Raw genomic sequence first — 25,826 nt, 5'->3', positions numbered from 1 at the left:
GACGTCTCCGGGGGTCTGAAGCTCCCGGGCTTTGGTGGCCGTCCGTTCGATTCCCTCCTTCGCGCCCCCTCCCTCCCTCTGGCTGCTTCCCTGCGCCTTGCAGCTCGCGGTGCTGGAGGAGTTGATCCGACGCCAGCATTTTGCCTCCTGAGCCTCGTGGCTACCGTGTTCTCAGCCTCCCCCTCCGGGTTTCCCCGTCGTCTCGGGTTGAGAGACCAGGAGGCTACTAAGCACTGGGAATAAAGTAGGCATCCTTTTTGGATAAAATTTGTTTCGACCCTCGGTGTCTCCCGCTCGCCAGCCACCTTCCATCTATTTTACAGGCTCCTAAGCAAACAGGAGGTCAGACTAGCCATACCCCTGGCAAGTCTGAGCTCCTGTGACCTGGCGGACCTGAGTTATCAATTGCCCATCTCCTAATTTTTTTTTTTTAATTTACACCCCCGCTGATCCTGTTAGGAGGAAATCACTGCTCTTCTGGAAGTGACCCGGAAGAGACTCCGCATTCAGCTCAGGCGCCAACCAGGACCTCTTCCTTTCCCCTTGCATTTTGCAGAATTCCCCTTAGCTGTCATCGACATGCAGGGTCATTATTGAGAGAGAGAGCAAGGAATCGTGACAGATAATTGCAATGAAACACTGTCCAGAAGGCGTTTATGATGTGGTTAGCGTTCATTCCTAGCCTCTGCACATTTATGTTGCTTTGAGTGCTGCGCTTGGTATTGGCGATACAAAGGTTACCACCTTTACTCTTGGTGCATTCAGTATCCAGTCAACAAGTAGTTTGTTTTTTTTTGTTTTTTGTTTTTTTTTTGTCCCCAGTTTGTGCTAGGTTAAAATAAAGAACTGCCTGAGGACACCAAAAAAGCTTTATTAAGGAGTAAATACTTGAGCTGGGTCATGAAGGGTCAAAAGGAATTTACTAGATTCGAGAGAAGGTCATTCCTGCATGGAGGACTGGAATGTAAAGATTTTAGATTTTATTCAATAGTTAGGAGGAAGCCACGGAATGCTTTGCACAAGGAAGGGCCATGAGTATATTTGTTTTTTAAAAGATGGCAGCTGTGTATGGAGGATCAACTTGGAACAGGAAAACTAGATGAGAGGAAATTGCAATCATTCAGGTAAGGTAGTGTGTGCCTCAATTGGGGTAGGAGAGTTAAAGGATGTCAGAGAGACATTTCTGAAATGTCAAATAGGATTCAATTGGTGGCAGCCAATTTGGTGGTAAGAGGGTGACTCCAGAGTTTTTACTTTGGGAGGCTAAATGGTTGGTGATACCATTAAAATCAAGCCTAAGACATGTACATAAAAATAGAGTGGTGCCAGCCTGCACTTTGGGAGTGGCAGAACACAATGTTCTGCCTTCGGAAGCATTGATTTGAGAGTCTAGCTCTGTGCTATTACGGTAACCGGGAGATCCATCTTGAAATTGTAAGTGGATCAAGTTGAGATGTGTTGTAAATATGAAATACACACTGGATTTCAAAGACTTAATACAAAAATAGTAAAATATCTCAATAATTTAGTAATTATTACATGTTGAAATATTACATATATATTGGATTAAATAAAAGTATACTAACCCTTTGCACTCACTTGCTTTTTTCTCAATTCCTTTATTCTACTCGGGATTTAATTTTTTAAATACCCCAGATTTTACAAAGCGCGGCAGTAGAATAAAAAACTGGAGTTTCTTTTCATACAAACTTATTTATTTGGATTTTTTTATATTTCAAATTATTGATACATTCGAAGAGTATAAAAAGAGCTGCTACCTATGCTAACCGTGTCGAGTCACACTCGACATCTGAGTGCAAAAGGTTAAAATTAATTTCAACTGTAAAACTTCAGTACGGCTGAAAAAACTTGAAATTACATTTGTGGCTTGCATTATAGTTTTGTTGGGCTAACCTGTGGTAGTCTAATGACAGGAATTAGTATGGAAGTGGAATTTGAGGTGGGTCTTGAGATGGTGAGCAGTGATGTCAAGCTTGCTGGTGCCCTCTATTGCCAGTGAAGGCATTCAGGTTTCTGTGTTTTTTTCTTAAAGCAGTAGGAAGCCTTCCTAGATTTCTGAGCAGGGGATAATGTGTGCAGGGGTGTTTCTGAAGATTAATCCGGCTGGAATGATTAAGTTGAGATAAAGGCAGAAAGACTGGAGCAAGGAAACAGGAACGCTGTGTTAAGGTACTGACAGTAGGAATAGAATGACGTATGTGCAAGGCATTCTGAGGGAAAACTAACCAGGAGTTGGTAACAGACTATTCAGAAAGAAGTTAAAAAAGGAATCAAACATGTAGAGTTACAAGCATTGGTTACTTAGATAATAATTGATGAATTCATGTCCAGTGCACAAATTCGTGCACGGGTGGGGTCCCTCGGCCTGGCCAGCGATCGGGGCTGATTGGGGCCTGGTGGCCAGGGGGAAGGACCTTAGGAGGTTGGCTATGGGAGCGCACTGACCACCAGGGGGCAGATGCTCCCTTGGTGGTCAGTGCACATCATAGTGACTGGTCGTTTGGTCAACTGGTCTTAATGGTCACTTAGGCTTTTATATATATAGATTTTGGGGGCTAAAGAAATTTAACCTCAAAAAAGAACCAATAAAGTTGAAAGGATTAAGTAGCTTGCTAAATACTCCCTCTTTTTATCTCTCAACTTTCTGTACCTTCTTATCAATCACTAGAGGCCCAGTGCATGATTGAATCATGCACGGGTAGGGTGCCCTACACGCTTTTGCTTTTCGAGGTGGAGCTGGGTGCCTGTCGGCGGAGGCTTCTGAAAGGCCTGGTGCCGGAGTAGACAGGCACCCAGCTCCCACGCTTTTGATGGTCCGCGGCCGCTGAGGGGGGCCCCCCTCAGTGGCAGCGGATCTGTGCCTCTCAATGGCCGGATAGGCCACCCCGAGTCCCGCCCCCCAGCCTCCCACTGCCCAATCGTGGGCGTAGCGGAGTGATGGTAATTTACATGTTACTCTATTATTAGATAGGATATACATCAGCCAGTATCCCTAAAATACAGTTATCTGGGTCATGTCATCTTCCTACTTGACAATGGATCTTAAAATGTTTCTCTGTTGCCTATAGAACTAGGTCCAAAGTTCCCAAGGCCTTTCACTATCTGGCCCTTTTCTATTTAGATGCCGGGCTAGTTTCTTCACTAGCCCGGCATCTGAATATCAATTTAAAAAATATTATTTCCTAAACTGCATATTCAGCCCCTAATTATAATCAATTTGATATATTATTGCTTTTGTTTTTTATTATGTCTTTTATTATCTTACCTCTGTGTGTTTTATGTCAGCTTAAGCTACCTAAAATTATGACAGGTTTCTTTTTCTAAATTGATTTTCCAGAGGGAGGGAGGAAGGGGGAGAGAGAGAAAGAGAGAGAGAGAAAGAAAGAAACATTGATGTGAGAGAGGCATATTGATTGGCTGCCTTCTGTCCCATGCCCCAACTGGGATAGAACCTGTAACCTTCTGGTGCCATACCGGCCAGGCGTGATAAATTTCTTTTTTTTAAAAAAAGGTCATATATCATACTGTTTGTTGCTGCTCATAGTGTTTATTGTAGGGGAAGACATAGAAATTAAACATCATAATTAAAACTGAAGTAAGTCATTATGCCACATTCATTAGTTTCTTATTTCTTTATATTTTAGATTTGTAAAGAGCTCTTACTTTGAATTCATGGTGTTTCATCGTATATAGGACTTAGATATCAGTAAGTAATGAATGTCTAATAAAGATATAGCTTTATTATATTCTGAGAAGTTGTAATAAAAATACTTTTCATGTGGTGAAATCAAGGTCTGTGTGCAAAACGTTTTAACATGAACTCATTCAATTCTATCTGTGAGGTACTTTGTGTTTTCACTTCATGGTGTAAGTAAAGTGGGAGGTAAGGTAGATTGGAGATGAAAAGAGTTTCTCTTAGGCCGTTAATAAATCGTAGTGCGTGTGTTACCTGCGCATTGGCTCCAGCTCGTGGTGACTCTATAAATGAGTGATGTCCACAATGTTCTGCTCAGCTCCTGCAGACTCACACCTATGGCTTCTTCTATGGGGTCAGTCCATTTCATTTGGTTTTCCTCTTTTCCTGCTGCTTTCTAGTTTTCCCAGTATATTGCCATTTTCAAAGAGCCATCACATTCATGATGAATGTGAAGTAGGACAGCCTTAGTTTTGTCATTTTTTTTGGCCTCCAATGATGTTTCAGGCTTAATTTGTTCTAGAGCCTACTTGTTCAGATGAATCAGTTTTTTTCTATTAGCTTTTTCACTATTCAACTTTCACATCTATACATAGTAATTGGGAATATGAGGGTATGGATGACCTTAGCCTTGGTCTCAAATAACACACCTTTACTCTTGGTGATTTTTGTTTTTTAATATATTTTTATTGATTTTAGAGAGGGAGAGAGAGAGAGAAACATCAATGATGAGAGAGACTCATTGATTGGCTGCCGCCTGCACACCCCACACTGGAGATCAAGCCCGTAACTTAGGCATGTGCCCTGACTGGGAATCAAACGGTGACCTAGTTCATAGGTCGACACTCAACCACTGAGACATGCCAGCTGGGCAAGGCTAATTTATTTTATTTTTTAATTGATTTTTGTTTTTCAGGGAGAGGCAGAGAGAGATTAATTTGTTGTTTCACTTATTTATGCATTCATTGGTTGTTTCTTGTATGTGCCCTGACTGGAACTAAAACTTGCAACCTTGGCGTATCTGGAAGACACTCTGACCAACTGAGCTACCTGGTCAAAGCTAAGGCTAATTTATTTTAAGGAGCTGAAATCTGGAATGTTTCTGTGGAGATCTGTTTTGCTAGTGAATATTTTTATAACATTTGTTTAATAGTCCACAATTCGAGTTTTAGGTCCTAAATCTCAATAGATGTGTTCATGTTATATTTTCTTGAAATACGTGTAGTAGGTGTCCCAACATAAATTCTACTATCTTTAAGTATATATTAATATTTATGTTTTATAGACTGGGATATGTGGGTGAGGAAAGGTTAATTAACTTGCCCAGAACCACATAGGAGCAGATTCAAATTTGAGTCTGATTCCCAAGTCCACTACTTTTCATTAAATCACACTGGGGAGCCATTGCAATACTCATTGTAAACAATTGTGTGTAAGATGTTTGCGCTTTTAAACTTAGCAGTGATGGAAAGGGGTCTTTAAAATGTTTGCTTTTCATGTTTATGGAATTTCTGCCCACTTAGAAATTATATATAATTTTAATTTGTCTAGTGTGTATATTATGCTTAATTATATATTTTTTTCTTTTGAAAGAACCGTTTGGACTGTTGTTATTGGACCAAAAAGAATGACATCTATTATCAAATTAACTACCCTCTCTGGGGTTCAAGAAGAATCTGCTCTTTGTTATCTTCTCCAAGTGGATGAATTTAGATTTTTATTGGATTGTGGCTGGGATGAGCACTTTTCTATGGATATTATCGATTCCCTGAGGAAGTAAGTTACTTTTAATATTTCTAGACTTCTAGTACATCAACTTTTCTACATTGTAATACTATTTTCATGTTAAATAGTGTTTGCTTTTTTGCTCTAATTTAGTTTATATTAAAAGACTTAGTTTTACTTATGCCAAAGAGCCAAAGAATGACTATCCTATATAATAAAAGCCTAATATGCTAAGTGTCCGGTTGAATTTTGTGCACCAGGCTTCTAGTTTTCACTTATAAAGTTTGATCAACTAATAGGCTATGTTATTTGAAATTCAGCATACTCATAAGTTAATCGTTACTTGGCTAATGGATCTCAGTAAAAATTTTGCACCCAAATTTTAGAAAAGAGTAAGTTTATAAGAATTTGAAGAGAGAAAAAACCCTCCATGTGAAAGTTCTATAGTCAGATTGCATGAGCTTACTTTTTGATCTTTTGGTGCCAGACATTGAGAATTGTTGCTCAGAATAGACTGTGAGATACAAAACAATAGTAACCCATTGGAGAAAAACTCAGTAACGTTTGTAGTATTGTACTAATTAGGGAAGGAAAGAAGACTTAAATATTTACAAAACTTAGAACTTGTAGCAAAACATTTTTTTCCTTTGTCAATGAGAACATATGCTTCCTTGATTAAGTAAAGTTTGACTATAATGAATATGCTATCAATTGCCACGATAAATAGCTGGGCCAAAAATCCATAATAAATATGTGGCTGTTTAAGTATTTCCTCCTTCATTTCTGAAATTCTAAGCTGAGTTTTTTTTTTTTTTTTTAAATATATTTTATTGATTTTTTACAGAGAGGAAGGGAGAGGGATATAAAAAGCTAGAAACATCAATGAGAGAGAAACATCGACCAGCTGCCTCCTGCACACCCCCTACCGGGGATGTGCCCGCAACCAAGGTACATGCCCTTGACCGGAATCGAACCTGGGACCTTTCAGTCCGCAGACCGACGCTCTATCCACCGAGCCAAACCGGTTTCGGCTAAGCTGAGTTCTTGAACTTAAATTAATGGTATATAAGGTAGACATTTGAAATCAGCTTACATGTGGTATCTGTTTCTTTTCTCTTTGAAATGTATCTATACACTATATACTTAGTGTGACTTATAGCATGATTTTGCTATCTATACAGGACAGGGGTGGTCAGAATTAAAATTTGTAGGCATCATACTTTTAGTTCTTTTACTCTAGCATACTCTTCAATTCAGAATACTGAGAGGAATCAGAATTGGTGAATTAGTTTTGAGTGTCCTGTCCTCATCCTTAAAACATGCCTAGGGAAATGGTAATTTTGCTGCTGTTCTCCCAGGCACGTTCACCAGATAGATGCGGTGCTGTTGTCTCACCCCGATCCTCTCCACCTCGGAGCCCTCCCATACGCTGTCGGGAAGTTGGGTCTGAACTGCGCTATCTATGCGACCATTCCTGTTTATAAAATGGGACAGATGTTCATGTATGATCTTTACCAGGTAATGTAAGCATAAGCTATTAAAAAAAATGTTAACGGTTCTGCAGTGATCATTTTTAACCTTTTATTTGTGTTATTCATGTAGTCTCGACATAATACAGAAGATTTCACTCTGTTCACGTTAGATGACGTGGATGCAGCCTTTGATAAAATACAGCAGTTGAAATTCTCTCAGATTGTGAATTTGAAAGGTAAAAAATATTTCCATCAATAAAATAATTGGACTAATAGGATTTAACTTACTGAAAAATGCAAGGGGAATTTGTAAAAGTTGTAGGCACTGTGGTCTGAAGAATAAAAAATTAGCATTTTTTAATAAGAACTCTGAACCTCCCCTGAGTCATTTGGATTGGAAAATATTCCAGTGAAATACTAACAAAATGTGAACAACTCTGGCCTTTTTGTTGTTAATCCTCACCCGAGGATTTTTTTCCTATTGATTTTTTAGAGATAGTAGGAGAAAGGGAGGGGGAGAAAGAGAGAGAAACATCAATGTGGGAGAGACACATCGATTTGTTGCCTCCCATTTGTGCTCCAACTGGGGCCAGGGATCAAACCTGCAACCCAGATAAATGCCATTGACCAGAAATCGAACCTGTGACCCTGTGGTATGGGGGTGGACACTCTAACCACTGAGCAACACTGGCTAGGGCAACAACAAAGGCCTTTTCACCTTTAACTTGGGAAAGACTTATTTAGTGTCTACTGTGTGTAATGCACAGAGGTAACGTGGGTAGATCCTCCTCCTGGAAGCTCACAAGTCGAGGAGAATAAGCAGCTCAGATGACTGTAGTGACTGAAGGCAATGGAATGCGATGGCAGCATAAAGGACAAAAATGACTGAATTCTAGAATCAAGCATTAAAAAGTTTATTCTCTCATTAAGTTAGGAAATTACATAGTAAGTTTATATTTACTACCTACAGAGATAATTGTATTAAAGATTTTCAGATATGAATCCTGACATTGAAAAAATGGTGCAACAGTGGAATCTGAAGATTTAGCCAAGAAGTAACAGTGGTCTCAATAGTGGTGCATGTACTGAATTTTTCTATAGGATAAATTCTTTAATGAGGTTGGAATGGGCAGTTTAGAGGTTAGCAAAAATGTAAATACTTAATAATTGTGTAATAATTATATTAATATAAATAATAAAATTTATTAGGTTGTACTAAGTAATTTACTTGTAATGGTAACTTTAAGTCTAATCTCTAGCCTTTTATTCAGAAGCACAAATATGTCTGTAAGAATCCTATATAATAAAAGGCTAATATGCAAATGACCGAATGGTGGAATGACCGGTCACTATGATGTGCACTGACCACCAGGGGGCAGACACTCAACGCAGGAGCTGCCCCCTGGTGGTCAGTGTGCTCCCACAGGGGAAGCACCGCTCAGCCAGAAGCCAGGCTCACAGCGGGCAAGCACAGCGGCAGTGGTGGGAGCCTCTCCCGCCTCCTTGGCAATGCTAAGGATGTCCGACTGACGGCTTAGTGGGCCTAAGCCGTCAGTCGGACATCCCTCCAGGGCTCTTGGACTGTGAGAGGGCGCAGGCCAGGCTGAGGGACCCCTCCCCCCCCCCCCGCAAAGCACAAATTTCGTGCACCAGGCCTCTAGTACTTAATAAAATGACAAGAGCATTTGCTTCCATGAGGGAATGGAGTAGCCAGGGGACAGGAGAGTGAGACTTGCATTTCACTGTATGCCTGTTTACTTTTGAATTTTGTATCATTGTCTATATTACCTGTTAAAAAATAGCTTACAAATAAATAACCTTTCTGTAGGGATGTAAGAGAAATCTGAGTGTTGTCATTATCTCGTTGATCTAGGTAAAGGACATGGCTTGTCTATCACACCTCTGCCAGCTGGTCATATGATAGGTGGGACCATATGGAAAATAGTCAAAGATGGAGAAGAAGAAATTGTTTATGCAGTTGACTTCAACCACAAGAGGGAGATGTAGGTATATCAAGAGAAAAGCTAATAGAAATACAATTGGTATTATTTTATACTTTGGAGGGAAAATTAGAAAACAGTTATTTTTTTAACCAAAATCTAAAGATATTTAAGTGCACCAATTAGTGAATATTTTCAAAATTACTTAATTATTTGCATTGTAAGAGAAAACTATAATACTAAGAGATAAAAAATATATTTGAAATTTACATGTTAGTTTCCACTCTATAAAACAGATTTCTCCCTGGAGTTGTTGCAAAGGAGATAAATTTTTGTACATCAAACTATACTTTATATGCTCTTGACCTGCTATTTAAAGGAACTTTGTCTTTTTTTTTGTAGCGTCAGTAATTATCATCTAATATAGTTATATTTAAATTAAACTGCTGTGTCCCTTTAAAAGGAGACACAGCAGTTTAATTTTAACTACTTCATTTTGTATTCATAGCATGTTATATCCATCACTAGAGGCCTGATGCACGAAAATCATGCAAGAGTAGACCTTCCTTCCCCGGCTGCCGGCACTGACTTCTCTCTGGCACCCAGGACCCGGGCTTCCCTCGCAGCCCTGGCTTTGTCCCGAAGGTCACGCAGAAGGACGTCTGGTCTAATGAGCATATTACGCTTTTATTATTATAGATGTCTGAGTGGTGGTACTCTGGAAGATTTTGGTTTTCCTTTTTTTTTTTTTTTAATTTACCAGGTTTTCTTATCAGTGAGCATGTATGTACACTTTTATAGTTAGAGGAGGAAAAAGGCCTTATAAAAGACGTTGCTTATTTTCATGTAAGATTTTCAGGTTTATTTGAAATGATATAAAATTATTTCTCTTCTTCAAATTTGTTATAGCCACTTAAATGGATGTTCCCTGGAAATGCTAAGCAGACCCTCCCTACTTATCACAGATTCATTTAATGCTACATATGTGCAGCCGAGGAGAAAACAGAGAGATGAGCAACTTCTGAGTATGTATTACATAAGGTCCTTTTAAAGAGCCATGGAAGTGCTTGTAGAGTGAATTGCTGCTTGTTCTGTTCTGGTTATCACTTTTCTTGTCATAAGAGATTGTCTAACTCTAGTTATTTTAAAAAAAAACCTATGTGACCATATCAATATTTTGTACAAAAAGATGCTTTCATTGGTTTGAATTTAATTTTTGTGGGATAGGTATAAAGATTGGCTTCTCCCTGCCATTCACCATATAGCTAGCTCTCCCTGGCACTCACTGGTATATGTCTAGGGAATACCAAAATATAAAGATCTTATATAAAGCAATAAGAACATAACAGTACTTTGCTACAGAATTAAAGATAACTTTATCTCCATGTTTTCACTATAAAAACTATGATTTATAAATAAGCCATTACTAGGCCAGGTACAAAGTAAAATAAAAAAATGAGAATCATTGATCCGCTGCCTTCTACACACCCTTCTACTGGGGATTGAGCCCGCAACCCGGGCATGTACCCTGAAAGGGAATCGAACCATGATTCATAGCTCAGTGCTCAACCACTGAGCCACACCATCTGGGCTTGGATTCTACTTTTAAACATTTTTGAAACCACTGCCTTTGTTTATCTACTTAAAAAGTATAACTCGTATACTATGTTACACTAACTAAGAGTGTTTTCAATTCTTGTTTTTGCTAGAGTTGGTTTTACTAAATATTTTCACACAGACTTTTATCTAGAGCAAGGGAATCTATTTAAATCTATTTATAAAGATGCTTTTGTTGGCAGAGAGAATATGATCTATTTTATTCTACAGGCATACATATACATATATAAAACATGTATGTATTAATGTAAAGTCCACATTAAGGGTTGGAAACCAGTGATTTCTAATGTCTCTGTGAAAAAAATTGAGAGTTAATGGCATTGTTTTTCACTCTGAGAAAGATGTATTCAGAGAATAAAAAGTATTTATAATATCCTGAACAAAGTTATTTTATTTTGTACCTGACCTGGTAATGGCTTATTTATAAGTCATAGATTTTATAGTAAAAACATGGAGATAAAGTTTTCTTTAAATTTGTAGCAAAGTACTGTTGTGTTCTATAAGGATTTTACACTCTTGTTTTCTAGCAAATGTCCTGGAGACACTTCGCGGGGATGGCAACGTGCTGATAGCGGTGGACACTGCAGGCAGAGTTCTGGAACTTGCGCAGCTCCTCGACCAGATCTGGAGAACTAAAGACGCGGGACTGGGTGTCTACTCCCTGGCACTCCTGAACAACGTCAGCTACAATGTGGTGGAGTTTTCTAAGTCCCAGGTTTGTCTTTACACCATCCTTTGTAATATAGTTTGCTACACAGATTGGGCTTATGGACAACACTGTTTTAATTGCCCTTTAGATTTTATTTTTCTGTTGAAGAGGATGTGATGATGACAATAATAAAAGCTAAAAATTAACCACTTACTGTGCTTTCTGCTTTACATGTATTATTTCATTTAATTCTTATACCCTATGAAGTAGGTTTTGTTTCCCCCCCCCCCCCCACGCCCCCCATTTTACAGATTGGGCAAGTTGCTTCTCCTCTAGCACTTAGTATGGCAAATGGGGACAAAAATTAAACCAACGTCATAGGCTATGAATGTTAGAATTCATTTTTCTCTTCCTTTTGAATAAACTCTTGTCCTTGAAATAGCAATCTCTGGGTTAAGATACTCATTTAGAACTTATACACAGCCGTCTCCATAGGCTTAAAGTGATTTATAAGTGAAACATAATGCAAAATTGGATTTTTGGGGGTGAATACTACGGGTGGTGGGATCTAATGGAGGCAGAAGCAGAAAATAGGCTGCTTGTCAGAAAGGTACAAATTTAAGCAACGATGTGGGGGTGGGGGTGGGGTGGGGGGCGCACTTGAGCTAGAACTCGAATTTCCTGACTGTGGTAGAATACACTGAAGTTATAATATAGCATTTTCTTATCATTGTCATCTTTCCCCCATTTTAGGTAGAATGGATGAGTGACAAATTGATGAGATGTTTTGAAGACAAAAGAAATAATCCGTTTCAGTTCCGCCATCTCTCTCTATGTCATGGTCTTTCTGACTTGGCTCGAGTACCAAGTCCTAAAGTGGTACTTGCCAGCCAGCCTGACCTGGAATGTGGATTTTCAAGGGATCTCTTTATTCAGTGGTGTGAGGACCCTAAAAACTCCATCATTCTAACTTACAGAACTACTCCTGGGACTTTAGCACGTTTCTTAATTGATAACCCTGCTGAAAAAGTTACAGAAATAGAGGTAAGTGCTTGCATATGAACTTTATCTTAAGACTGTTTTGAATACATTATAAAATTCAAAACTTTCAAGATTTTTATCAGAAAAACAGTAGAGAACCTTTAATAGCCCAAATATCAGAGCTACTTAAATGGAAATACTCACTCTTAAACCCTTCCATGGTATCCTCTGGAACCACCCCAGACGGTATGCATATACACTGTGTTCCATTTCCCCTTTGAAAAGTTGCTCTGCGTCCCTTCCTTAGTTGGAATCCGGCACTTTCCTAATGATGCTTTTTCCTGGAGCCCTCCCAAGTAGACGCTCTTTTTCCTTCTTTCTCCTTTCACGTTCCATATACTTTGGGTGGGGTGGGTGTTCTTGTTATGTATTGCAGCTTTGAAGCCATTTCTCTTCCGTCTGCAGTTCTTATGTCAGACTTGACAGTATACTCACCCCTCCTTGTTCCGGACATTTACTGGTCTCTTGGTCATTCTGTCATTCATCTGTGACTTCGGACCCTGGTTCATAGCCTTCCTGTCCACTCGTACTCAGCACTTGATGACTTTAGCATTCTTCTCTTCCCAGGTCCTTGGCTCTCTTGTTTCTTGACCTCTTATTTCTTAGTGATCTTTTCCTCTATTCCACCTCAGTATCTTTTTTACCCTCATGCTGTGTATTCCTATGGTCATGCCCTTAACCTTGTTATGATTGAACAATTTCCACATCTCTACTACCTCAGGCATCCCACCCTGACCTTACAGATGACTCTATTACTGCCATGCCAACAATTCTTTGGTCCCATTGGGACTTTAAATTCATGAACCTCACCACTTTTGCTATTCTTCCTCACTCCAGCTTTGAGTCAGTGGTCCATCATTATTTTGTGAACACCTTTAACTCTCTTATCCTTCTTTCTGCTATTGTACTCACCTGGCAAAACCTTGACTAGTTAAACCATTTGCTTAGTGTGTGGCTGTACCCAAGGACTTAAACTCTCTGCTGTGGGGATCCGTTTTCCTGCACATTCTTGACCTCACATCTGAGAAGGGCACCCAACACTAGCACTCAGCATTTTGTGGCAATTTCTTTCTGCACTTTCCCATAAGACAACTTCATACCTTCTTTCTTCTCAAAACGCCTACAGCTCCATCTCAGTCCTCACCCATAGCACGTGATGTTGTGGGAGTTGTTAACTGAGAAGTGGGAGTCAGACAGGAATTCCCTTATCTTTTCACCACTAAGTAGCCTCACCTGTTTCTGCATCTGCATTGCTGCTGCCTTATTTCCTGTTATAGGAGCAAGACAGTCAAATGACCATTATGCCAAAAGATCATAATATATCAATTTTCCAAAACTAGTATCATTAACCCGAAGTTTATAACAATTGGTATTGAATGGGTTAATGACTGCCAGTGCTGGGCAGAGTTTTAGAAGACTGCTTTTCATTTTGTCTTCATACAGCCATTTTAAGGGATGTCTAGTTTGTTAAAGCTGAGTAGGAAGAGTATCTTATTAACTCTACTTAAGAAAACCATAGTAATAGTAACTAAAATCTGATACGCATTCACTGTAAATACAGAATTATTGAGGAAGGATTCAAAGCAAGCACACCAATGTAAAATACTGTCTTTTGGGTTATTTTAATAGCTTAGAAATACAAAGTTTAAAGAGCTCAGAAATATTTGAAACAGTTTCATCAGATATGAAATGCTGTATTAGAAAACATTAATAACTAGAAATTCAATTAAGGCAGATATGCCATTTGAGGAATTCTTAAAAGAATATTAAACGTGATTTAAGTTTGAAAAAAATAGAAAATGACATTCAAAGCTGAAACTTGAAATGTTAGGTTTTTAATTTTTTCCTAAGTAGTAGTACTTATGCTCAGGATTCATTCCCTCTTACCTTGTTAGGGATATTTCTTGTGTAGTTACCCTTTTCTGTCTATTATCTATTACTTTTTCCTCTACTTGGTCACATCCAAAACAATTTTGACTATGTCTCCTCTTTTCACAAACTTCCTTTTTTTTGAGCTTTCCTCATCTCAGGGAATAACAGCATTTTCCACATGTTTACGCAAGCCAAAAATCCAGAAATTAAAAAAAAAAATGTTCATTGAAGTATAATATATATTGAACAGTGTGCATATTGTACGCATACAGTGGGATGAATTTCCACAAATCGGACACACTTGGCTAGCCTGAATCTAGACCAAGAAATAGAATATTACCGGTACCTCAGATGCCCCCTTTATGGTCTTCCCTACCTCTTTCTTCCCGGAGTAAACTCTCCTGACTTCTAATGTACAGGTTATTAAAACTTATTTTAACTTCCTTACTTTTCTTTTAACACCCATAATCAATCTAGCAACAAGTCCTTCCTATTGGCTTGACCTCCAGATATATCCTACAAGTCTTCATGGCTGTTATTTGTTTTTCTTATTTTAGAAATTGCCTATATATTTGCTCTTTTCTGATGTGTTGATCATCTTTTTCTTAGGAAAACAGTAACTTCTGCTAGTCATATAGTGCTGCAAATAGATTTTTCAGTTTCTTTTAACTATGACATTTAAAATGTTAAAATGATTTTATTTTTTATACTGCCACTAGAGGCCTGGTGCACAAATTTGTGCATCAGTGGGGTCCCTCAGCCTGGCCTGCGGGATTGTGCCAAAACCGGGTCTCTGACATTCCCCGAGGGGTCCTGGATTGCGAGAGGGCACAGGCCAGCCAGGCCGAGGGACCCCACAGGTGCATGATCAGGGCTGGGGAGAGACGCGGGAGGTTGGCCAGCCGGGGAGGGACCGCAGGAGGGCTCCAGGGCATGTCTGGCCTGTCTTGCTCAGTCCCGATGGGCCAGACCCCAGCAGCAAGCTAATCTACTGGTTGGAGCGTCTTCTCCCTGGTGGTCAGTGCACATCATAATGAGCGGTTGAGCAGCCTTAGCATATCATTAGTATATTACGCTTTGATTGGTTGAACTGCTGACCAGTCGACCGGACATTTAGCATATTAGACTTTTATTATATAGGATATTTATTCATATTTTCCTTTATGGCTTTTAGGTTTTATGTCATATGGAGGTCTTGCCTACATTAAATTGTAAAAATTCTTAGCTGTATTTTCTTTTTCTGATTGGTGATTTGAAACCAGTTTGATTTAAATTAAGCCCATCCTAGAAATGGGAAAGCTCAATTTTTGTACTAATCTAAATAGGATCTGTAAGTGCCCATAATGGACACTTGAATAATTTTCAGAGAAAAATTTAGTTTAAAGATGACGAATCAATTTAGAGATGCAGTATATCTCACACCTCACTTACCTTAATCTCCTAATAATGATATTTCCTTTCGTCTGCTATCTCTCTTTAGTTGAGGAAACGGGTAAAGCTTGAAGGGAAAGAACTTGAAGAATACTTGGAAAGAGAGAAGCTAAAGAAGGAAGCTGCTAAAAAACTTGAGCAGTCAAAAGAGTGAGTTATTTTCAGGCATATTATAAGTTTATGTATGTAATTTGAGAAAAACATTTCTAAGACAAAAAAGTTTAATTGAAAATATTTAACCTTAGTTTCAACCTCATTACTTTCTTTACATCTTTCAAATGGTTGTGAAATATCAAATTCTTTCATTGCTAATATTAATATGTATTTATTAACTGACAGTTAATGCTGTTTCACAAAATATCAACCCAATAATATTGGTGATTGTATTACCATCCAGTTAATATTCAGTATTCAATAATAATTTTATGAGCATTAATTCAAAATCTTTTGGGGACTCTGTGATCTTTATCTATTCTAAAATCCTCCTAGGGCCGATATAGATTCCAGCGATGAAAGTGATGTTGAGGAAGACATTGACCAGCCTTCAGCTCATAAAACTAAGCACGACCTGATGATGAAAGGTGAAGGCAGTCGGAAAGGAAGTTTCTTCAAACAGGCTAAAAAGTCTTATCCCATGTTTCCTGCCCCAGAAGAAAGAATTAAATGGGATGAATATGGAGAAATTATCAAGTATGTGAGCAAAACAGCTTTTCTTTCTTACAGATTAGAGGTATCAAGTGTGTTACCATTTGAGTCCAGTGAATTTGGTCTTTCTGGTCTTTGTGTACCTTATTGCTTTCTGAGAACTACTGCTTGAAAAATGTAGACTTACAGTTTGAAATGTAAAAGTAAGAAGGTGGAGGAACATCTAGAGAATTAAAATTAAAGGAGAGCTGGTAGTTTTTGTTTGTTTTTCTATACTCAGGTATCACTTTATTTTTTTATTATTTTTTAAATATATTTTTATTGCTTTCAGAGAGGAAGGGAAGGGAGAGAGAACTAGAAACATCCATGATCAGAGAGAATCATTGATCGACTGCCTCCTGCATGCCCCCTACTTGGGATCGAGCATGTGCCCTTGACTGGAATTGAGCCCAGGACCCTTCAGTCCTCAGGCTGATGCTCTATCTGAGCCAAACCGGCTAGGGCGGAGAGCTGGTAGTTTTATTACTTAGGATGAAGACTTCTATTTCCCACTTACAAAGAGAGATAAAGGACATGCATTGGGAAGAGACTTAGGATAGGAAGAACTTTTGATGGGTGTGATTATGTTAAGTTTGGGAAATGGGTTATGTCTCAGATAGTGTTACACGCATGTTTTACTTACCAGAAAAACATGAGATAGCATGAGTGGAACCATGGAAAATCTACAAAATCTATACCCACAATTAGAAAAAGAACTGAAATCACATGTTCTAATCTCAAATCTGAAAACACTATGCTGTATCAAGATCCCTTAGGGTGCCTGTTGCTTTCAGGTAATTGTCAGTGCCTTAGCACTGCACAGTGTCTTTCACGGTCTAGTTTCTCCCTCCTGTTCTGTGATGTTTCTACATCCTCCTGCTACGTCCGTGTTCTCCAGCCTTCTCAGATTCCTTCTCAGCTTTTTCACGTTACCCCTTTGCACATGTTTCTTCTGCTTCGTTCCACCTTCCCATCCCAGGTGTCTGGGCTGCTAAATCTGGCCCCACAAACTATTGGAAACCTTCCCTGGTTCTCCCTTGCTACTTCTACACGGTTTCTCTCTTGTTACTCTTTGTACTTTCATAATACTGTCTTGAGCCTATTGTGGACTTAGGTTTTAAACTCACTCTTGGGTTTAATTAGGAAAATTCCACTGTCTACTTGGACGTCTAAAATAGTAGAGAAGAAAAATAATCTAAACAGCATTGGTGAGTTTGCTTACCATCCCACTTAATTAATGGCCAATCTGTTTAGCATATGGATAGTGCTTTTTAGCTTCAATTCCTTGTCTGAAAAATGGGGTAAGAATTACGGTTGTTGTTTTTAAGGCACTTAGCATACAGTCTGACTCATAGTAAATGCACTTCCGGTGGCTGCTACTGCTGCTGTTATTAGGTGGATGACAATGGGCGACTGGGCTTCAGGGGAAAGAAGCGGCAGCAGTTTAGGTGCTGGGTAACAGGTTGGGATTCCAACAATTACAGTAGTTAGAGAAAACAGTTTTAAAAGTTGGTTTTTTAATTTTAACATTCAAATCTCTGATACTGGAGGTAAAAATGGGAAGATAGATGTGTTAACAGTTTGATGAAATAAAGACAAGAGCTTTTGAGGGAGCTGATGATTTTGTATTCCAGTCTTCTTGTTAATGTGCAAATGGAGGGTTACCTGCTTTCTTTGAGCAGGGGTGGGAGGACTGGGGATCTTAAAGAAATCAAAGGATGTATGAGGTTTATGAGAATTGGGAGGTGGCCAGGGAAACCACAGAAACTGGAAACAAATGCAGAGCTGGGCTGTAATAGTACTTACACTAACCACTGAGATCTTCTGATGACCTGTCTGGGGGCTCTCACTGGCTCACAAGGTGTGTTTTAAAGAGTACTCCTTAATGGCCATGAAGAACATAATATATGCAGTCATCTGATAATTGATACTATGAAGTTGCATTGGCTTTGGATCAACTGTATATTTAAATCTTGAGATATGTGAGGAGTCTAAAAATTATGCCATCTACTAGTTAGTTATAGTAACATAATATTAGTTTGTTTGTTACTACTTCTAATTAGAGACTTCTTATTTAGACCAGAGGATTTCTTGGTGCCAGAACTTCAAGCTACTGAAGAAGAAAAAAGCAAATTAGAATCTGGCTTGACAAATGGAGATGAACCCATGGATCAGGATTTATCTGATGTTCCTACCAAGTGTATTTCTATGACAGAATCTATTGAAATAAAGTAAGTGCTTTCATTGCATTTTGTAAATAAAAATTTCAAACACTTGAATTATATAATTTACATTGTTTCCAAAGTGAAACTGAATATCCTCCAGTAAGTTTGCACTTTCAAAATTTAATTTATTTTTTCATGGAAATAATTGCGAAGTATGGAGGTATTTTCTCTTCATTAATTATATCTGAATGTCAGAGTAATTGAATTGGTGGAGAGGAGGGGTTAAACATTAAATTGTACATTTATATAAAGAAACATTCTTTTTGGCATTTTTAGTATGTCTAGTAGCAGGTGAAGGCATACAATTCACAGGTTTAGTTTTCCCAAGTGCTTGTTTAATATACTTCTTGACTTAGAGATTTCTAGTGTCCTAATATCTTAAAACTGCTATCGTGACCTGAAGTAGTTCAGAAAGCTTTATTTCCTTCTCTGCTTGGTACAGTTAACACCAGTAAATCATCACTTTGGAATTTTAAAAAACTCATTAGAGAGCAAATGGGTTTATACTGTCCAGTGATATCATTTAGTATTATTCTTGGGTAAAGCTAAGTTCTCAATGATGCATAGCAACAGGTTCGCAAAGGTCTCCCCAGAATGGCTGACCCAGTTTATGTTTTCACTAGCAGAGCAGGAGCTTCCTCTTCCCTGTCTCACCAGCACATTCGGCTTATCTACCTCTTTAATGTTTTCCCGTCTCATAGTATGAAGTAGTATGTCAGTGCTGTTTAAATTTGTCTTACTGTGATTACTATTGAGTTTGATTATATCTTCAGATGCTTGTTACGGTTTTTGTTTTCTCTTTGGTAAAGTCCATGTTTATATCTTTTGTGCATTTTTCTCTAGAGGTTGCTGCCTTTTTGTTAATTGATTTTTCAGGAGTTCAGTGTATATTCTGGATATTATTGCTGGCTGGTTTTAGACAATGCCAATAAGTATCACCTCCCATTCTAGTACCCTATATTATAAAGAGGTAATATGCAAATTGACCATCACGCCCTCACAAGATGGCTGCCTACGACCAGGCTGGCAGGGGGGTAGTGAAGGATGACCAGACAACTGAATAGCAGGCTGCGTGGGGCGACCAGGCCGGCGGGGGGGGGGCCAAGAGGGGCGGCCAGGCCGGTGTGGGGGGCAGTGAGGGGCAACTAGGCCAGCGGAGGGGGGGGCAGTTGGAGGTGACCAGGCTGGCAGGGGGGCATTTGGGGGCGACCAGGCAGGCAGGCAGGTGAGCAATTAGGAGCCTGTGGTCCAGGATTGTGAGAGGGATGTCCAACTGCCGGTTTAGGCCCAATCCCTGGGGCCTAAACCGGCAATCAGACATCCCCCTAGGGGTCCTGGATTGGAGAGGGTGAGGGCTGGGCTGAGGGGATTCCCCCCCATGCACGAATTTCATGCACCGGGCCTCTAGTTTGTTTATAAGAGTTGCCCATGGTCTACTTCGTTTAAAAACATCTTTAATTTTGATGTAAGGAAATCCTATCTAATAATAGAGTAACATGTAAATTACCATCACTCCGCTACGCCCACGATTGGGCGGCGGGAGGCTGGGGGGCGGGACTCAGGGTGGCCTATCCGGCCATTGAGAGGCATGGATCCACTGCCACTGAGGGGAGCTACCCTGCTGTTGAGAGGCGCAGGGGGCGGGACTCCCGCCCCCTGTGCCTCTCAATGGCCAGATCTGACGCCGCTGAGGGGGCCTGCCGCGACACCCAGCTGCGCCTCTCAACGGCAGGGTAGCCAGGTGTCCGCGGCAGCCCCTCTCAGCGGCCGTCCCGCCCCCTGCGCCTCTCAACAGCAGGGTAGCCCCCCTCAGAGGCTGCGGACCATCAAAAGTGGGGGAGCTGGGGGCCTGTCTGCTCCGGCACCAGGCCGTTCAGAAGCCTCTGCCGAGCCGGAGGCTTCTGAAAGGCGTGGGGCACCAGCGGACAGGCACCCAGCTTCACCGCGAAAAGCGAAAGCGTGTAGGGGATCCTACACGTGCATGTTTCAATCATGCACTGGGCCTCTAGTAATAGAATATTTCTCATTAGGTATTTGGGGTTTCATATTTTAAAAAATCCTTTCCTGTCCTTGGTCACAAAAATAATTCTTATATTTTATTCCTTAATCTAAAGCTTCACTTTTTTTTTACGGCTTCAACTCACCTGCTGTTTTATGTGGCATTAGGTGAAGACTCAGTTTTATTTTTCTTTGTATAGTGAGCCATTTTTTTCTAATAACACCTATTACAAAATCCATAATACCTCCCTCAAATACACATTAATAATATAACACACGTGTGTTCTTTAAAGCCTCATTTTATATACTATATATGTTTCTTTCTGGATAATAAAAGTCATTAAATTCTAGTTTTGAATTATCAGAAAAGTAAGATTGAATAATTATGTCTAATTACAGAGCCAGGGTTACTTACATAGACTATGAAGGACGCTCTGATGGGGATTCCATTAAAAAGATCATTAATCAGATGAAACCCCGACAGTTGATCATTGTCCATGGACCTCCAGAGGCCAGTCAGGATCTCGCAGAGTGCTGCCGTGCGTTCGGTGGGAAAGATATTAAAGTGTACATGCCGAAGCTGCACGAGACTGTGGACGCCACCAGTGAGACTCACATCTACCAGGTAAGCGTGCTGGCACTAGAGCCACCCAAAAGGAAGTGCTTCCTGTTGCAGATTAGGACGGACAGCTACATTAGGAATATAGCCGTGAGTAACACAGACGTGGTCCCCTGCCCTAGCAGATCTCAGTCTGTGGGGCTTATAGCAAGGAAATAGTATTAATCACACGGTTATACCTTTCATAGAGAAAGTAGAGGATGTTGTGAGAGTCTAAAGAGGGAGACCAACCCATATTTAGAGGTTACAAAAGATTTCCCAGAGGCCCTAGCTGGTTTGGCTCAGTGGATAGAGTGTTGGCCTGCGAACTGAAAGGTCCCAGGTTCGATTCCAGTCAAGGGCACATGCCCGGGTTGTGAGCTCGATCCCCAGTGGGGGACTTGCAGGAGGCAGCCGATCCATGATTCTCATCATGGATGTTTCTATCTCTCTCTCCCTCTCCCTTCCTCTCTGAAATCAATAAAAAAATATATTAAGGAAAAAAAAAAAGATTTCCCAGAGGAAGTGATTACTAAGCCAAATCCTAATAGATGGATTCTCAGGGATGTATATAGACTAGGAAAGAGAGGGAACTACATTTGCAAAAATACACAGCTGAGGGAAATGGTGAATGTTCAAGAATTCAAAAATTTTATAAAAATTCACAGATTTCAGGGTTCTACTAATAGAAAAAAAAAGAGACAGGCACAGAAAATAGGAATAGAGGAGAAATTGATTAATTCTTATTTGTTAGTGGGAGATGGTGTCAGTGAAGGCAGAAGTGATGTCTATATTTGTTTGGAAAAATGGATTAGAATTTACCAGGCAAAACAGTCATTCATTCTAAGAATATGGAGGTGTGAAACCTCATGGCTTATTTAGAAAACTCTAAGCAACTCAGTACTGCTCCAGTACCATCAGGTATTAGTGAATGACACTTACCAGTGGTTTTCAACCTCACCTGTACATCTGGGGAATCTTTGGGGGAATTAGGGGTCTCAATGCCCTTATTTTCACTAGTTATATTTGAATCGTTGCAAGTGGCACTGATAAATGAAAAAAAATAAAATTGCTGTGTGACCCCAATATGCAATCTGGGTTAAGAAGCTTTATTTTGGAAAGTAGACAGGGGCCAAGTGATCTTACAGGTCATTAGGTCATTACCAATCATGGTAAGGATCAGTTGAGTGAAAGATTTTGAAATTTTAATGCACATTACCAGACTTAGAAAATGACAGTAATAAGTTAATTTATTCATGGATTTTATTTCTCTTCTTCCACTTTGCATGTGTAGGTGAGATTAAAAGACTCACTTGTTAGCTCCCTTCAGTTTTGTAAGGCCAAGGACGCTGAACTGGCTTGGATAGATGGTGTCTTAGACATGAGAGTTTCCAAAGTGGACACAGGAGTTATTTTAGAAGAAGGAGAACTGAAGGATGATGGAGAGGACTCAGAAATGCAAGTGGACGCACCTTCCGATTCTAGTGTTATCGCCCAACAAAAGGCCATGAAAAGTCTGTTTGGAGATGATGAGAAAGAAACAGGTGAAGAAAGTGAGATCATCCCTACTTTGGAACCCTTGCCACCTAATGAGGTAGGAAAGCATGCGCTGCTTCTGTCTTTTTTTTCATTTGTCATCCTTGAGTTTTCCATTTACAATATATGTCATATTTAGGCTGATCTTGGAGTTTTTTAGAAAGATTACTCATTATGTTTCTGTGTGTGTGTGTGTGTGTGTGTGTGTGTGTGTGTGTGTGTGTGTGGTATGGCTAGGGAATAATAACAACTTAAAGGAAACGGTTAGTAGATGTTCTTAGAAGATACATAATTGTTTCATGATTGTTTTTGTTTTTTTCCAGTATGAATTTTTAAGTTTGATGATTGTGAGAATTGTCTACCTGCCTCTAATTGGGAGATTTATAGTTTTCTCAGAATGTCATACTCCTGCACTCCACTGTTGTCAATTCAGTTCAAACCACTCGGTTTTGATATAGTTAGAAATCTTTATTTAGTATAAATATAATTCTAGTCTAGTGTTGACATGTTCTCAAGAGATATCTACTTAGCAAAGGTTTCGGGGAATTAACTTACAACATTAAGACTGTATTATAAGAGTCTTACATGCATGTCAAGTGATGGCTTAGCCCTTCTAAGCAGTAAAGAATAGAGACAGCCTCCATCCCTGCCAGCACTACTCCTGAGATGGGGAGGAGTTAGAATTTTTTCTCTGTGCTGAAGCTAGCACTCGTCAAAGCAATTTCAAAGGAGCAGCATTAGGTTGAACCACTTGTCTTTGTGATTCTAAAGCCCGTAGCATCCACTGCATTCGCTCTGAGGGAGGAGGGAAGTGGCACTGGGATCGGAGAAAATCTCCTCTGAGCTAAGCAAAGGGGTTTTGGTTCAGCTCTGCCTGCTGGCACTCTAGTTGACCCCTTAGGCAAGTGGGTGAGCGCAGAGCACAACATTCCCAAATGCCTGTTATTACGAGGCATGACTAATAAAATTGATTGTGAAGCATTCAGAACATGTGAAGGCCTTTGTAATGTCAAATAATGAGGTGAGATTCAGAATAACAACTTGGAATGTGATTTACAGTCTTGAAATGATCTGTCAAAGGACTTCAGGGAATAATAGAAAATGTCTTAAAGATCATGGGTTGTTTTACTTCCGTCAGTACAGCTATGTGTCTAGTCCTCTGTTTGAAGTTCTTCCCCTTCCCCCTTATCCAAGGTTCCTGGACACCAGTCCGTCTTCATGAACGAACCAAGACTGTCCGACTTCAAGCAAGTTCTCTTACGGGAGGGGATCCAAGCTGAATTTGTTGGAGGTGTCCTTGTTTGCAACAATCAAGTAGCAGTTCGTAGAGTAAGCGTGTTTGTTAATTAATAAGGGTTGAATTGAACAGCTGCTTCTGATGTTTTGTCATTTTGACTTCTATAATTCTTGATTGGTAATTTCACAAAACTGAAAATCAGTAATTTATATTCATAATGATGACCTTGAAGGCTTTAAAAAGTGACTCTCAAAGACTTGATAATTTTATTGTAAATTTTTATTTGAATTCTCTGACATTTATATGTATGTAAAATTCATGACTTGAATAATATATCCATATTCCGTGAATCAGAGCAATCCATTTCCTGACCAATCCTAAAGTAATCTAGTTAACATATTTTGGTTATTATGTCTGCATATTAATGGTAGAGAATGTACTAAAGAACTTTTTTTTTTCCACTTGGTTTCTAGACGGAAACTGGACGCATCGGATTAGAAGGCTGCCTTTGTCAAGATTTTTATAGGATAAGAGACCTTTTATATGAACAGTATGCCATTGTGTAAAGGACAGCATGTCAAGAAGTATCTGTTTGACCTTTATAAGAAAAAAGGATTCTTATTCTAAGCTTTTGAGCTTTTTTTTTTGTAATATACAAAAAGAATCTACCAGAAAAACTAAACATTAGATTTTTTACAATGTAAATATTTTGCAATGCTCTAATAAGCATTCTACCTTTTGGCTTTGAATGGGAGAGACCTAATGTGTGTGCAGGCCTGAGAGGTGAAGAAGGTACTTGCTTTCCTTTACAGAATCTAACTGTAGAAGGGCTCTTTACTTGAATAAAACAATGCAACTTAGCAAACCAGTTCATGGCCTTAGAGAAACATATTTGCATGAATTCTTGCAAACTGTTTCTTATATTTTCTGGAATGCAAACAGAATTATTTAGAAAAGATGTGCTATTAGAAAAAAAAACTGATAAAAGTTCTTTGAGGCCTACCTAGTTAAAAGAAAAGGTAGAGTATGGGCTGTGACTATTCTCTTGAATTATAATATGCAGTTGTCTTCACGTGCAGCTTATCTGCTCCATGCTGTATTTCCCAGATTCACTAGTGTGAGGTTGGACACATTTGGTTCAGAAATCAGTTTTTATTCCATTTCTTGTTTTATCAAGATTTTGTTGTTGTTCAATTTGAATTATAGCACCATCGTCTGAATACACATAATTCAAAAGAATTCCTCGATGTGCTAGTCTTAAGGGTTCTGTGTACACGTTAGACACAGCTTAACTACCAGCTAGATAGATGACTGTGTTAGAAACTGTTCAGTGCTCTGTTTTCAAGGAAATAAATTTGAACCTCACATTTTGATAAGATAATAGTATCATTGATTTACAAGCTGTAAACATTTTCATCTTTTAGGCTTGCTTTCTCCCGAGTTTGCCTAAGCAGTGGTTAGAGTTTATATACATTACTACGAAAGTAATGTTGAAACTGGAGACGGTCATCCTTTCTGTTCTCATATCTTGGCAGCCCCGATAACAGTATACACCACCCGTGTTTAAGAATAAAAACGGAATATATGCAATTTCCGTTGAACTTAAAAATGAAAATCATGTCGCCCTATTGTAATCTGTTGATGCCTTTTTAGCGTGTAGCTTGATTGTGGCAGGTCTTTATGCTTGTTTTGTAAGTATTTAAGCCCTCCTCTTTACACTCAGCATTTTTAGAAGGATCAGTCTTATTTAACTATGTATAGTTCCATATAAATGCTATCAGACTAGAATTCAGTTCATTCCATTGCAAATGCGTACAGAGCTTTTCTTGTGGGTTATATTTTTACTGACTTCTGATACTGAAAACCAGATACACACAGAAGATGGAGAGTATGTTTTCCTTGCAGAACTTTGAAAAAGTTTCACTTAAACTCTTATTCCTGAATAGAGTAAGCCTAAAATTCTATTTATTTTCCCAGGGTGTGTGTGTGTGGGGGGGGGGAGTCTACATTTGTTTCATGGCCTGATAATTGGGTTATACACATTACATTGTATTACTGATATTGAAAATTTGTTTTTTTTGCCTAA

At 39.3% G+C, this 25,826-nt stretch overlaps 1 protein-coding gene across 2 annotated transcripts; it reads left to right on the top strand.

Moving 5' to 3' along the window:
- Positions 1–49: 49 nt before the first annotated feature.
- Positions 50–24,608, top strand: CPSF2 (cleavage and polyadenylation specific factor 2). Of its 2 annotated transcripts, XM_054715817.1 has the most exons (16): positions 50–244; positions 3,666–3,727; positions 5,309–5,491; positions 6,799–6,958; positions 7,043–7,148; positions 8,786–8,915; positions 9,762–9,877; positions 10,997–11,184; positions 11,872–12,162; positions 15,512–15,612; positions 15,952–16,152; positions 18,225–18,377; positions 20,769–20,994; positions 22,262–22,561; positions 23,698–23,832; positions 24,214–24,608. In XM_054715817.1, exons 3-16 carry the CDS (start codon positions 5,343–5,345, stop codon positions 24,304–24,306), a joined length of 2,349 nt encoding a protein of 782 aa, XP_054571792.1. In that variant the 5' UTR covers positions 50–244; positions 3,666–3,727; positions 5,309–5,342; the 3' UTR covers positions 24,307–24,608. The 2 variants fall into 2 exon arrangements, with proteins under 2 accessions (XP_054571792.1, XP_054571793.1); XM_054715818.1 differs by lacking the exons at positions 50–244; positions 3,666–3,727; positions 5,309–5,491; positions 6,799–6,958; positions 7,043–7,148 and adding an exon at positions 7,805–7,857.
- The last annotated feature ends 1,218 nt before the right edge of the window (positions 24,609–25,826 follow it).

The sequence above is a fragment of the Eptesicus fuscus genome, chromosome 5 (genome assembly GCF_027574615.1).
Source record: "Eptesicus fuscus isolate TK198812 chromosome 5, DD_ASM_mEF_20220401, whole genome shotgun sequence".
NCBI lineage: Eukaryota > Metazoa > Chordata > Mammalia > Chiroptera > Vespertilionidae > Eptesicus > Eptesicus fuscus.
This window is presented reverse-complemented; position numbering and strand designations above follow the sequence as displayed.

Bases quoted from the DNA above. Each gene is read 5' to 3' on its own strand.
- CPSF2 (XM_054715817.1), top strand. From the start codon at position 5,343: ATGACATCTATTATCAAATTAACTACCCTCTCTGGGGTTCAAGAAGAA. The intron at 5,492-6,798 runs GTAAGTTACTTT...CTGTTCTCCCAG, and splicing joins ATTATCGATTCCCTGAGGAA to GCACGTTCACCAGATAGATG. The intron at 22,562-23,697 runs GTAGGAAAGCAT...CCCTTATCCAAG, and splicing joins AACCCTTGCCACCTAATGAG to GTTCCTGGACACCAGTCCGT.